The sequence below is a fragment of the Nicotiana tomentosiformis genome, chromosome 12 (genome assembly GCF_000390325.3).
Source record: "Nicotiana tomentosiformis chromosome 12, ASM39032v3, whole genome shotgun sequence".
Lineage (NCBI taxonomy): Eukaryota > Viridiplantae > Streptophyta > Magnoliopsida > Solanales > Solanaceae > Nicotiana > Nicotiana tomentosiformis.
The window spans coordinates 8,150,335-8,164,323 of NC_090823.1; the positions used below are offsets into that span (position 1 = coordinate 8,150,335).

At 39.8% G+C, this 13,989-nt stretch overlaps 1 protein-coding gene across 1 annotated transcript; it reads left to right on the top strand.

The window, feature by feature from the left end:
- Positions 1–1,216: 1,216 nt before the first annotated feature.
- Positions 1,217–8,677, top strand: LOC104106726 (bax inhibitor 1-like). The gene is made up of 6 exons (XM_009615333.4): positions 1,217–1,467; positions 2,702–2,845; positions 2,969–3,060; positions 7,842–8,028; positions 8,137–8,292; positions 8,390–8,677. The coding sequence occupies exons 1-6, from the start codon at positions 1,348–1,350 to the stop codon at positions 8,435–8,437; spliced, it is 747 nt and encodes a 248-aa protein (XP_009613628.1). The 5' UTR covers positions 1,217–1,347; the 3' UTR covers positions 8,438–8,677.
- Positions 8,678–13,989: the final 5,312 nt, after the last annotated feature.

Consider the following 13,989-nt stretch of genomic DNA (forward strand, 5'->3'; position numbering starts at 1 on the left):
ATAAAATCAAACTCGTCAATTTAAATTTCAAACGTTAACATTCATGTAGCACCCATGACCCCAGAATAATAAGGTTCTTAGCCACTCATGTTCATACAAACATAAAAAATAATATTTTCAAACATAAAATCAATGAACACTAGAAGAAGAATGGAAGAATTGATCAAATTCGTGCTCCCGAGTGTTTCGTACTTTTGTTCCTCTCTCAAAGTAGCGCTCCCTCCCCAAAATAGGTTTAGGTTGGCTTTTATATGAGTTGGGGTCGTCTTGGGGGTCGAAATAATCGAGTCCCAGTCGAAATAGGACACTTTCACGTCACTAGCGCCTAGGGTAACGTGGGGCGCTAGCCCTGACGCTGGTTTTGACGGGCATTATGTTTTGTGCGCCACAGGTAACGCCCCACGCTGCGTGTGGCGCTCAAATGTGCACTTTTACCTTTTCTTCCCATTTTCGCTCTAATGCGCACACTTTCGTCCCAAATTGCATCCGAATGATTCCTACACATAGAAATACCACAAATTAGCACAAATCATTATATTATACATCCGAAATCTACGAGACATGAGCATAATGCGAGGCAATATACATAAAAATGTGCATATTTTAAGCCGAATATCAACACACAATAAAAAACGGAAGTAACTATCGAAAAATAAAGTAAGAACGGAGAAAAAGTAAAATCTTAAGCAACAAGAGACCAAGGAAGAAAATCGAGGTAACATTAAGGAATAGTTGGAATTACTTTAATTAGATGTCTCGAGTTTAAATTAAAATGGCACTAAATAAAGATAATTAAATCACCAACAATGGTTGTTGTGGAGTGATACATTCTTGGCTAGAGATATCGGGTTCGAGTCTTGAGTATGAAATTAATTTTGTTAGGGATCATTTTACCTCCTAAGATGGGACGTCCCCGGACAAACTCTATGAAGTTTCTCCGTTCCCTAGAATTGGCTTTGGACCTTTCTTGCGCTTAGGCAGAAGAGGCCTTAATCATAACCTTCTAGTCAGATACCACTCTAGAAGGACTAGAATCTTAACCTTTTTCCTCGGATTAAACGAATATTGGCCCTCACTTGAATCCAAAATTTGTCAGGCTCCAATGGGTTACTGGACACCGGGACGGGAAACTTAAAAAAAAGAAAAAAAATAATCAAACCAAAAATAAAAGTTGGGGGTATAAATGTTAATAAAGAAAGTAAATGGCGTTTGAAAACTTTATCTTCTTGCAACTTCCAGGAACTAACGGGTACCGAAACTTTGTGCGTACTATATGAGCAGATTTTCAACGCCCAACAAAAATAATTGAAAAAACTTTTTTGGCGTGTTGAAGAAGCAAAGAGAGAAATGGAGTCTTTCACATCGTTCTTCAATTCGCAGTCGGCGTCGTCTCGCAATCGCTGGAGTTACGATTCTCTTAAGAACTTCCGCCAGATCTCTCCCTTCGTTCAAACTCATCTCAAAAAGGTTAGTATCTCTAACATTTCGTCATATTTTCGGCTAGTTTTGCGAATGTAGAAATTGGAATAATAAATTTTTTTATCCGGTTATTATAGTGTTGAATTTATTTGACGAATTTGAATTCAATTATTTGTGGAGCACGGCCTGGATTCTGTTTTTTTTTTATTAAAAAAAAAAATCTTTTAGCCTAGATAGCAAAGCAAATCAGGTTACAAAAATTAGGAGAATTTTGTATAAGTTTAATGGTTGTTGAATTGTGTTAAGGTCTCATCTCAAAAAGGTTGGTATCCGTAAAATATCGTCATAATTATGCTATTTTTGCAACAATCTCAACTTGTTGTTTTTGGCTTTATTAGAGCTTGGAATTGGGTGTTTTGCGAATGTAGAAACTGGAACAAGGAATTTGTTTATCTGGTTATTATAATGTTGAATTCAATTAATTTGCCTTGCGCTTTTATCGGATTGTTAATTATTTGCTGAGAACAGTTAGAATTGTGGTTTTTTTTATTTCTTTGGCCTAAAGCAAATCGAATTAGGTTAAAAGAAATAGGAAATTTTATGGAAGTTTAATGCTTGTTGAATTGTGTTAAGGCTTTATCTAAAATTTGTTAGAGATGAGACGTTTTTATAGTATATTAATTCACGTGCAAGTTTTATTCGTTTTATTGGGCTAGTACGTGAAAAGAATTTGTTGAGGTTCCGGCGAGAATCGAATCGTGATGTATGCATGCTTGATAACATTAATGTGTGAACCGCCTCATCCGAAAGTCCTGGGGGCTTAGGTCTAGTAGTAAGAGCATAGAACATGATGTGTGTGTTAAAAGCACACGTCACGAGTTCGACCGCAGACAAAAGAACGTATTTAAGTGCTGAAGGGAAGAGGGGCGGCTCCATCATTCATCAGTTTCAGACCATGTGTGTCCTCGGGATTTCTCGGTTAGCAAAAATAATAATTCATTTTTAATGTTTGTCACACTCTTCTTCTTGCTTTACATGAGAATAGCTAAAGTTAAACTGGATGTTTCATTTCGTCTCAGTACTAGAAGTTTTAGGTTTGTCAAGGGACTTTGTCATACTAATTTAAGAAATCATTCTACTTTGGCATTGAACTATGTCGATGTGGCAGAAATTTGGTGGAATCAAACCATTTATCTCTTTTTTCCAGTTTTTCTGGTCTTGGATTGTACCATAGGGTTTTAGTATTGCTTCAGAATGTTAATCATTTCTATCTTGATTGTAGGTCTACCTTTCATTATGCTGTGCTTTAATTGCTTCGGCTGCTGGAGCTTACCTTCACATTCTTTGGAACATCGGTGGCTTACTTACGACGCTGGGATGCGTGGGAAGCATAGTATGGCTGATGGCGACTCCTCTGTATGAAGAGGTACTCTTTAAGTATTTTTCCTGATAGAGCTTATCATTTGCTTCTCTACCTCACATTTGTGATTCTCCACTTCGTGTGTTCATTTGATTTTAACTTGATATATGTGTTAATTGTGGTGATCAGCAAAAGAGGATAGCACTTCTGATGGCAGCTGCACTGTTTAAAGGAGCATCTATTGGTCCACTGATTGAATTGGCTATTGACTTTGACCCAAGGTTTGTGGTCCTCCATCATTTTGTCGATTTAGATAGTTCATGTTTTTAAGAATTGCCACTGTTTCTAGCTTGCAGCCTTAGTTTTTTCGCACTATAGCTAATGTTTTATTTTGGTTTGGAAGTGGAAACACTATAACATTTGCCCTTAGCTTTAGGACATGGCCTTTAAATTTGGAATGATTATTTTGAAATTCATTGTTCTGGTACTTTAAGCTTGCTATTTTAGATTAGCTTTTTTTCGTGGAAATACAAAAGCACACTAAAAGTTTCCCAATGTTTTCCGAGGAAAAGTTGAATGTGCAAATAAGCAACAAAAATTGAAAGAGAGATGATATGTTTGAAGGTCTGGAATTTAATCAAGTTTTGGCTGGGCTGTGGGAGTCTGGATTTGACTGCTCTGTTAAGATGATATTATCTCATCAACAACAACAACAACGGCCCAGTAAAATCTCATCCCACAAAGTGGGATCTGTGGAGTGTAGTGTGTACGCAGACCTTACCCCTACCCCGATGGGGTTGAGAGGCTGTTTCCGATAACCCTCGGCTCAGGAAGACGAGAATAGAATAAGAAGAGACAATTCATCAGTAACGTCAGCAAAAACCGTAGAAATAGTAACAGAAGCATAAAAACAAAAAAATAGATGACATGCAATAACAGTAACCAGTAAGTAAGGCCCAAGGCTAAGAAAAACAGAAAGGATAGTGTGGACTCAATATTAACCACAAGCCGTCTAAGATCAATCCTATCCAACCCCGCCTCACCCCCGGTATGAAGTAGGAGAAGCTCGACTACCCCCTAGCCTACAACTCTAATGCTTGACCTCCAGACATTCATATCAAGGGCCATGTCCTTGGAAATCCGCAGTCGTGCCATGTCCTGCCTGATCACCTTTCCCCAATACTTCTTAGGTCGCCTCTACCTCTTCTGCTACCCACCACAGCCAACCGCTCACACCTCCTCACCGGAGCATCAAAGCTTCTCCTCCGCACGTGCCCGAACCATCTAAGTCTCGCTTCCCGCATCTTGTCATCCACAGGGGTCACGTCCACCTTCTCCCGAGTAACTTCATTCCTAATCTTATCCATCCTAGTGTGCCCGCACATCCACCTCAACATCCTCATCTCCGCGACCTTCATCTTCTGGATATGAGAGTTCTTAACTGGCCAACACTCTGCCCCATACAACATGGCCGGTCTAACCACAACTCTATAAAACTTACCTTTGAGTATCAGCGGCACTTTCTTGTCACACAAGACTCCAGATGCTAGCCTTCATTTCATCCAGCCCGCCCCTATACGGTTAGTGACGTCCTCGTCGATCTCTCCGCCCCTTGAATAACCGACCCAAGGTACTTGAAACTACCTCTCTTGGGGATGACCTGCGATCCAAGCTTCACGTCCCTACTTACTACCCTCGACTCAACGCTTAACTTGCACTCCAGCTACTCTGTCTTAGACCTGCTCAACTTGAAACCCTTAGACTCGAGGGCCTGTCTCCAAACCTCCAACCGCTCGTTAACACCATCTCGCGTCTCATCAATTAGAACTGTGTCATCAACAAATAACAAACACCATGGCACATCCCCTTGAATATGGTGTGTCAGTGCATCCATCACCAAGACAAATAAGAACGGGCTAAGCGCAGAGCCTTGGTGTAACCCCATAACAACCGGGAAATGCTCTGAGTCGCCTCCCACAGTCCTAACCTTAGTCTTAGCTCCAGCATACATGTCCTTGATCGCTCTGATGTAAGCTACCGGCACACCCTTTGCCTCAAGACATCTCCAAAGCACCTCCCTAGAGACCTTGTCATACGCTTTCTCCAAGTCAATAAACACCATGTGCAGATCCTTCTTCTTCCCTGTATTGTTCCACCAACCTCCTAATAAGGTGGATAACTTCCGTAGTTGAGCGACCCGGCATGAACCCAAACTGGTTGTCGGATATAGACACCGTCTTCCTCACCCCCACCTCCACCGCCCTCTCCCAAACTTTCATGGTATGGCTTAATAACTTTATACTCCTATAATTGTTACAACACTTGATATCACCTTTGCTCTTGTACAACGGTACCACTGTACTCCACCTTCACTCATCCGGCATCCTCTTCGTCCTAAAACTTACATTGAACAACCCAGTCAGCCACTCCAAGCATGCTCTACCCACACACTTCCAAAACTCAACCGGAATTTCGTCTGGCCCGGGCGCTCTACCCCTACGCATCTTACACAAATCCCCCACGACCTCCTCCACCTTAATGCGCTTGCAATACCTAAAGTCTCGGAGACTCTCTGAATGCCCCAAATCCCCTAGCAATATATTCCGGCCCCCCTCCATATTCCTCATTCAGAAGACCATGTAAGTATGTATGCCATCTCTGCTTAATCTGGGACCTCCCCATCAATTCGTCCTCGTCTTTGATGCACCTTACTTGGTCCAGATCCCTCGCCTTCCTCTCCCTTGTCTTAGCCAGCCGAAACAACTTCCTATCCCCGCCTTTTTCCCCCAATTCCTCGTACGGACGACTAAACGCTGCATTCTTAGCCTCCGTGACCGCCAGCTTTGCCTCCTTCCTCGCTACCTTGTACCTCTCTCTATTCGCTCTCCTCTCCTCCTCGCTTTTGCTCCCTGCCAACTTCATATATGCTACCTTCTTCGCCTCCACTTTACCTTGGACTACGTCATTCCACCACCAGCCGCCTTGGTGCCTGCCAGAGCAACCCTTCGATATTCCTAGCACCCTTCTCGCCGCCTCCCCAACATAGTTCGCCGTCGTTGACCACAGAGCGCTCGCATCCCCACTACTCCTCCAAGCTCCCATAGCTGATAATCCCCCCTCCAACTCCTGGGCTCTATCCTTAAAGCTCCCCATCTAATCCTCGGTCGACCACGAGCATACCTCTTCTTCATCCTTATCATAATGCCGACATCCATTACTAAGAGCCTATGCTGAGTCGCGAGGGTCTCACCCGGGATAACCTTGCAATCCTTGCACAACCCTCTATCACACCTTCTGAGGAGGAGGTAATCAATCTGAGTCTTCACCACCAAACTTTGGAAAGTTACAAAGATGCTCCTCCCTCTTCGGAAAAGTCGAGTTCGCAATCACCAGCTCGAAAGCCTTGGCGAAATCTAATAGCGAAGTACCTCCTCCGTTCCTATCCCCAAGGCCGAAGCCACCATGCACCTCACCATAGCCACCAACAGCCGACCCAATATTGCCATTGAAATCCCCTACTATAAATAACCTCTCAGCAGGTGGAATACTACGCATAATCTCGTCCAAACCCTCCCAGAAACGCCTTTTAACCTCCCCATCCAAGCCCGCTTGCGGCGCGTAAGCGCTAACGACATTGAGGGTGCACTCGCCAATCACCAACTTAATAAACATTAGTCTATCATTCACTCGCCTAACCTCAACCACACTCTCTAAGATCCCTATCCACCAAGATACCCACTCCATTTCTTACCCCTCACGACCCCAGAGTACCACAACTTATACCCGTCCGCATTCCTCGCCTTCGACCCTACCCACCTAGTCTCTTGAACACAAGCTATATTGACCTTCCTCTTCCGGAGAATCTTCGCCAACTCAATAGATTTACCCGGCAGCGTGCCTATGTTCCACGACCCGTTCCTCAATCTACAAGCTCCTTTTTTCCCCTTACTCTCCTTGCCTCCCGTCTCACCCACTGACCCCCTCCCCACCCCCTTCTCTCCCCGGCAACCCCCGAGGACATGAACTTACTCTACCATCCCAGACCAGAGCCACTATACCTACGACAGACTACGGAAGATCACTAACACAGAATAGGACCCAAACTAGAAGATAACAAGTAGCAACTACAAGTACGCTAATAATATGCTTAAACTAATGCTAACTAAATTGCCGTAATTTAACTATCACAAAGAGAGAGACAGGAAAGCGGGAGGTACCAACTCCCGATGGAAAGAACCTGGAGATATGACTTGGTGCACACCCGAGGCCACAGAATATGTCGTGCGTCCTTCCAACTCTCACCAACCTTTGCACACACCAGCCAGTGATGCTCCGCTCTGCTTGCCCGTACGCCTCGCGCTCGTCTCGGCAACCGCAACTAGTTCCCTGAAAAATCACACACAACCACCACGAAACCAATTGGGGGGGGGGGGGGGTTGCCAACTTGTCGCGAGGGTGAACCTGGACAGACGCGAAAAGGGAGAGACAATAAGGGAGGTCGCCGGCGGGTCTGCTAGGGTTTCAGGACTGAAATTTGGGCACAAGGGTTGGGAAAACGAGCAGCGGGGAAAGAGAGACGGGCTTAGGGAGATGAGAAAGAAGAAGGGAAGAAAGACAAAGGAGGGGCGGTTGGGGTCGCCCGCCAGAAATTACTGGCGGGGAAAGAGAGAGAAGGGGTGGGGAAGAGAGAGGAGAGAGGGAGGAGGGAGGGAGAGAGAGAGAGGATGGCCTACCTTTGGTTGCCGGTGCCGACGGACACGCCGGTGGAATTACAGTAGATAGAAGAGAGAGAACTAGCGGGGGCCGGGAGAGAGGAAATGCGATGAGAGAGAAAGAGCCGTTGTCTCACTTTAATTTCAAGAGCTACTCAAAATATGTGTCAGTTCAAGATGATATTATCTCATATTCTAATAATTTGCTATCTCAATTTTGAGTAGCTTTTGCTTTCATGCTTGTGTATCTGGTTCTTGAGCAATATTATTTCTTGGGAATGACTAGTTAACAGCTTCACAATCTTAATTATTAAAATGTGCTTCTGATGCTTACATTTCTTGTATTGCAGCATCGTGTTAGGTGCTTTTGTTGGTTGTGCTGTGGCTTTTGGTTGCTTCTCAGCTGCTGCCATGGTGGCAAGGCGCAGAGAGTACTTGTATCTTGGAGGTCTTCTTTCATCTGGTCTCTCTATCCTGTTCTGGTTGCACTTCGCATCATCCATTTTTGGTGGTTCTATGGCCCTATTCAAGTTCGAGGTTGAATTCAACTTTCTTTTTGTTGTCTCATTGCATTCTTAACTTGACAGGGAACTTTGAAGGAGGCTATTTTGGTTCTTTTGGTTCTTAATGCCTGTTTCCTGGCAGGTTTATTTTGGGCTCTTGGTGTTCGTGGGCTATATCATTTTTGACACCCAAGATATAATTGAGAAGGCACACCTTGGGGATTTGGACTACGTGAAGCATGCTCTGACCCTCTTTACAGATTTTATTGCTGTTTTTGTGCGAATTTTAATCATAATGGTGAGCGATTATTTCAAGCGGTTTATTCTGCAAAGTGGTGTCCCACCTGCCCTTTTTATGTACTGTCCGTCAAACTGACTCTTCCTTGTTTTCCCAGTTGAAGAATGCATCCGAGAAGGAAGAGAAGAAGAAGAGGAGAAACTAATGCATAAGCGGTTATTCAAAGACTTTGTAACTCTAGAATCTGGCATTTTCTTGTCCATAAACTTCTGTTGACCTTCAACAAGTATGTTGTTAATAGTTTGGTAACGCCTCAGATTTAGCTGTGAGGCTCTGTTGTGCTGCATGCCAATGTGGTTATGGTGGTACATAGATGGATTTGTTTCCGAAGCATAACATACATGCATGTTTACACTATATCCATAACCTACCAGTTTACTTCTTATTTCTGCTCCCTTTTGCTGTGTTAGGTTGTTGGTGATTGTATAGTTGATTTTCCGTGATTCTGAGTTCGAGTCACCCCAAGAACCAGGTGGGGAGTTCTTGGAGGGAGGGAGCCGAGGGTCTATCGGAAACAGCCTCTCTACCCCAGGGTAGGGGTAAAGTCTGCGTACACACTACCCTCCACATACTCCACTAGTGGTATTATACTGGGTGGTTGTTGTTGTTGTTAGACCATCTTCTTTCTTAACGTTTAATTTCTCATATTGATGGGAGAAATGAGAATTCATACCATCGCCCCAACTTATTTAAGACCGAGGCGCAATTGTTGTTACCACTTTCGTCCTTCAACATGGGAAATTCTTACCCTAAGCCATGGGTTGGATGTGGTTTTAGCAGGGCTTATTAGTTATATTCTATGCCCAAGAAGCTGGAGATGAGGAAATGCCTGCCTTGTCTCTAAGGTAAAACTTTTACTTCTATATCATCAGTAACAGTTAAAAAGGAATATTAATGGTTTCAATTTTCAGTTTTTTTATGAGGAGACTTCAAGAAATTTTGATTACTCTAATCTTTTTGTCTCATGTTATGGATCATTTAGAAAAATAAAAATATTACCTTTCTGTCTACTATACATATCTATGTATTTCGCTTCGAATTTCTTGTTTTGGGCATTCAAGAGGAAAGACAGAAGGTTTGTACGACCGTAAGACAACAATTACCATGAGTATGAAATCACATTCTAAAAACCTTGTATTCTTCCCGCATACCTTTTGTAATTTTTGTGAAGTATTTCTTTTAGAACGAAGGTGCAAAAATGAATAAATCCAACAAAAAGCTGATAGATAACATAATTGGAAACATGAATAGATTTTTTATCTTATCCTATATTTGTTGGATTAAAATGATTGAAAAGGCTATGGGCCATAATCTCTTAATACCAAGGGTCGTGATGGGATGGATAAAATTTTTTTATCTTAAACTAGAAGTCTCAGGCTCAAGTCCCGAGTATCGAAAAAATCCTAATATGGAATGCTTTTTCCTTTAACGGGTCTTATGTGACGTGAATCCGGTTAGTCAGTACTCCAATATAAGTACCGAATACTGAGTTGAAACCTAAAAGAAAAGACAATCCTTCAACAAATATTAAGAGAAGAAGGGAGGAGAGAATTCTATCAAAGCATCTCTCATCACCACCTTTTTTCCTTCTATCTTTTATTTTTATGTACATAACGAGGGAACATAATTCAGGACCAATAGTAATACGGAATGTTTTGTGCATGACATAAAATTTGGTGGAAGATTTTTTCAAAAAAAAATCACTTTTTTCGAAATCAACGTTTGTTCATAAAATTTCAAATTTTCACTTGAAGATGCATTTTAAAAATTTTCGAAAATTTGAAAAACTGCAAAAAGCTGTTTTTCAAAATTTTCACTCACAAAACTTCAAAACAATCAAAACTGAAATTTATGTCCAAACACAACTCTAAATTTCAAATACCATTTTCACTTGAAAAATATTTTCATTATTTTTTCGAATTTTACAATTCTTATGTCCAAACGCCTACTTAATATGAGAATATAATTATTCACATTAGTTATTTATAACATTGCTAAAAAGAAAGAAAAAAAAAATTGAACATAGCAAACCTGCAGTCTCTTCTATGTTTTGTCTTCCAATTAACAGTTCTTTTATTAAAATCTTGTACTGTGTATAGTAATTACAAGTCTTTAGCATAATATTCTCTTGGTCTCATGTAGGACAAGACAAAGTATGTGTCTATTAGTTTGCAAATCTTGATCAGTCCCCACCATAACCTAATGTTTTTATCGGTTTTCAATCTCAATTTCCTTTTTAGCAATCCACTAATTAAGAAATATAGCACTTGCTTTAACTTAATCACTTAACATTGTCCTCTTTGTACTGTTTTGGTTTTTATACAGATTTTCTTGTGTAAAATTGTTTACCCACACCTAGTGCTAAACAAGCAAATTAACTCTAACAATTAAAAAATAAAATGCAATTACACATCAATTAACCATAGTTAAGTGTACAACAACAATATTAATATTCCAGTAAAATTTTGTAAGTGGAGTCCGAAAAGAATAGTATATATGCAGATTTTATTCTTAACTTGTGAGAGTAAAAATAACTATAATTAAGTGTGTCAATGCAAAATACATGTCTTGTATAAATATTGAGTGTAGGAAAATTATTGTCTATTCATCAATGTGTGATGAAAATGAGAGTTTAACAAATAGAAAACCAATAATGCCACGTCCAAATCGAGTCTTTTATGACCTCATTCCATTGGACTACATATAATCTAAGGTAAAATGGAGCTTATTCACATGCTCATATCCAATAATAGTCGAGTCATCTTTTTCTTGGAAATAACACATAATAATTGAAAGCTAAACTAATGTACAATAATAATAAGTAAATCTACCATGAGCATTTAGTAAAAGGATGCTTTTTTCCTCCGCCTACGTTAGTGCAGTGTCTGGGTCAGCTTATCTGCATCTTGAGTTCTTGATTATTGATTTAATAGTGGAGCCACATGGACTTAAAGATGATCAATTGTACATCCTTCAACGGAAAATTATACTGTATATCAGGAGCGGCTCAATCACACACGGGACCTAAAGCCAAAGTGTAACATGAGGCCTAAATTTTTAAAAGAAAATTATAAGATATGTTTTTATTTGAAGTATATTCTTCTAACTTTTTGAGATATAAAGTTAATAATTTTTTTCATAATCGATTTTCTCTAATATTTTTTGCTCGATTGATAATACAGCCAACCTATCTAATCTTTCTTGAGATATTGTTGATTTTAGATAAGATTTTACAAAGAAATAGAAGTATAGAACTATTGAAAGCTTAAAAGTATTGGTGAACACTTGAACTAGTGAAATCTCAGAGAAAGAAGGTGACTAATAAAATCTTGGAGAAAGAAGTGAGTAAGAATATCAAAGAGAAACACAAAAAATACATGGGATTTTTTGAAATATGAAGAGATTGAACAAAAAAGTTGACTTGGACAAATTAAGAAAGAGAGAGCAATTTTTTAATGAATGAGTAAAAAATAAAAAAATAAAAATTATGAAAACTATTCATCTACACATTTTTAAGTGAGTCAAAGTATTATTTTATTTATATATCTGAAAATTTTTCTTTCCTTTACATTAAAAACTCTAGCTTTGTATTAAAAATACTAAATATTATTTTTAAATACCTATGAGCCTATTACTTTAAAAAAAATGGGACACCCTAAATTTGGGGGCCTAAGGCACACGCCTTACTCCACATAAGGTTGGAGCCGGCCCTGCTGTATATATAGATTAAATATTAAACTTTTTATGTATATATAAATATATTAAATCTTAAATACCTTTAGCGAAATTCTCGATTTTACTAATTGATTCCACAGAATACATAGCAACCTCCCATCAATCCACTACAAAAGAAATTGAAATTAGTTATGAACATTCTAATATATCGCTAAATCGTTCATAACTAACATAATTTCTTGATAATCTGTCGCTAAATAGGATTAGCGATGAATTTTTCTGTTTAGCTACAGAATTTGTCTGTCGCTAATTTCTATTTTTAGTAATGACTCAGGTATCGAGAAATTCTACGCATCAAGATGGATCTAGGAAGACTGACATAAATGATGCCCTTTGTACAGACAATGCCCATGATTCATTCATTCACCACTCTTAACCACGATCATTAGGTAAAACTGACTGTATTTTGCTTCTTCTTTTTTTACTTTTTTTATTCTATTTCACAAATGTACCCTCCACGCCCCCTCCTTGTCTTTAGTAATATGACGTCCGATTACGAAGACGAATCAAAATAAAAAAGTGTATAATCGAAATGCCGTAAAAGAATTACAGTTTAAAAAAGAAGGTTGTCCGGTGCACTTAGTTCCTTGTAACGATTTGATCGGTCGTTTTGCTTTCTAGATTCTCGTTTCCCTAATTAAAACTCAATGTATGTGTTTTTACTGTTTTATGACCTACAGGGATGGTTGGTTTATGTTTGGAAGGGTTCGGGTTGAACCGGTACACATAGTTCATTAATAGTAGCCTATAATAGTTAAGTTTGACTTGAGTCAACATTTTGAGTAAACGACCTCGGAACCGGGATTTGACGGTCCCAATAGGTTCGTATGATGATGTAACGACCGGGCCAGTCGTTTTGAGTATTACAACCCCGTTCCCCCATTTACTGCTCAAATTGTGATTACGGTTATTATTTGACTTGCCGATGTACTTGGTTCGGGTCCGGTGAGTTTTTGGAATGATTTGGAACACTTAGTTCTAAGGTTTAGAATTTAAGTTGAAAAGGGTTAATCGGATGTTAACTTATGTATAACGACCCCGGAGAATTTTTTGCTAAGGAAATTAAGGTTTTGTGGTGCCAAGGTGGATCAATTGGTACAGAGGTTATAGAAATTTCTCGCGGCTCAGACTTTTGGGTTGAATAATGCACTGAGCAGTAAAGAAAAATTTTCGGCATAAAAGGACATTTCTGCGGCCCACTATGCGGTCGCAGAATCACTCTACGGATCGCATAATGGCCGCATAGTGAAGCCGATGTGAGGCAAAATTTGAGAAAATTTGTGATGCATTATGCGACCGCAGAACATGTATGCGGGCTAGATAATCACCGCAGACCTATCCATGCCACCCTCGTTTTGGAGCTTCAATTATGCGGTCAGTTTGCGGACTGCATACGTATTATGCGATCGCAAATCTGTGTCGGGGCATCAATTCTTTCTAATTTTTTACCCGATCCAATTTTAATTTATAGCCTTTGAAGCCCATTTTGGAGCAAAAATATGACATTTTAGAGAGAGGAAGAATCTGAAGTGCTTTGTTCATCAAGATCTTGTTCAAACTTTGAAATCCAACAAGGAAATATCACAAGATCTTCACCCAAAAGGTAAGGTTCTAACCCCTAGTCTTCAATTTTGAGTTTGGGTAAAGATGGGTGATTAAGAGTATGATTCTTGGGTATAAGAGTATTATTTATACGTATCAATAAGGTTTATGGAAAGATTGTTGAGCTCAAATGGGTAAAGATTGGGTTGAAAATGGTAGAAATCTTCAAAGACTTTAATTGAAGATTTGAGGGTCGAGTTGATATCGGAATTTGGTGAAATTTGTATGGTTGGACTCGTGGTTCCAAGACGTGAGCCCCACAGGTAATTTTTTGATTTTTATTGGAAAAAATAGTATTTTCTTATGGAATTAATTCCAATAATTTGTATTGACTGAATCAAATTAAGTGTGGCTAGATAT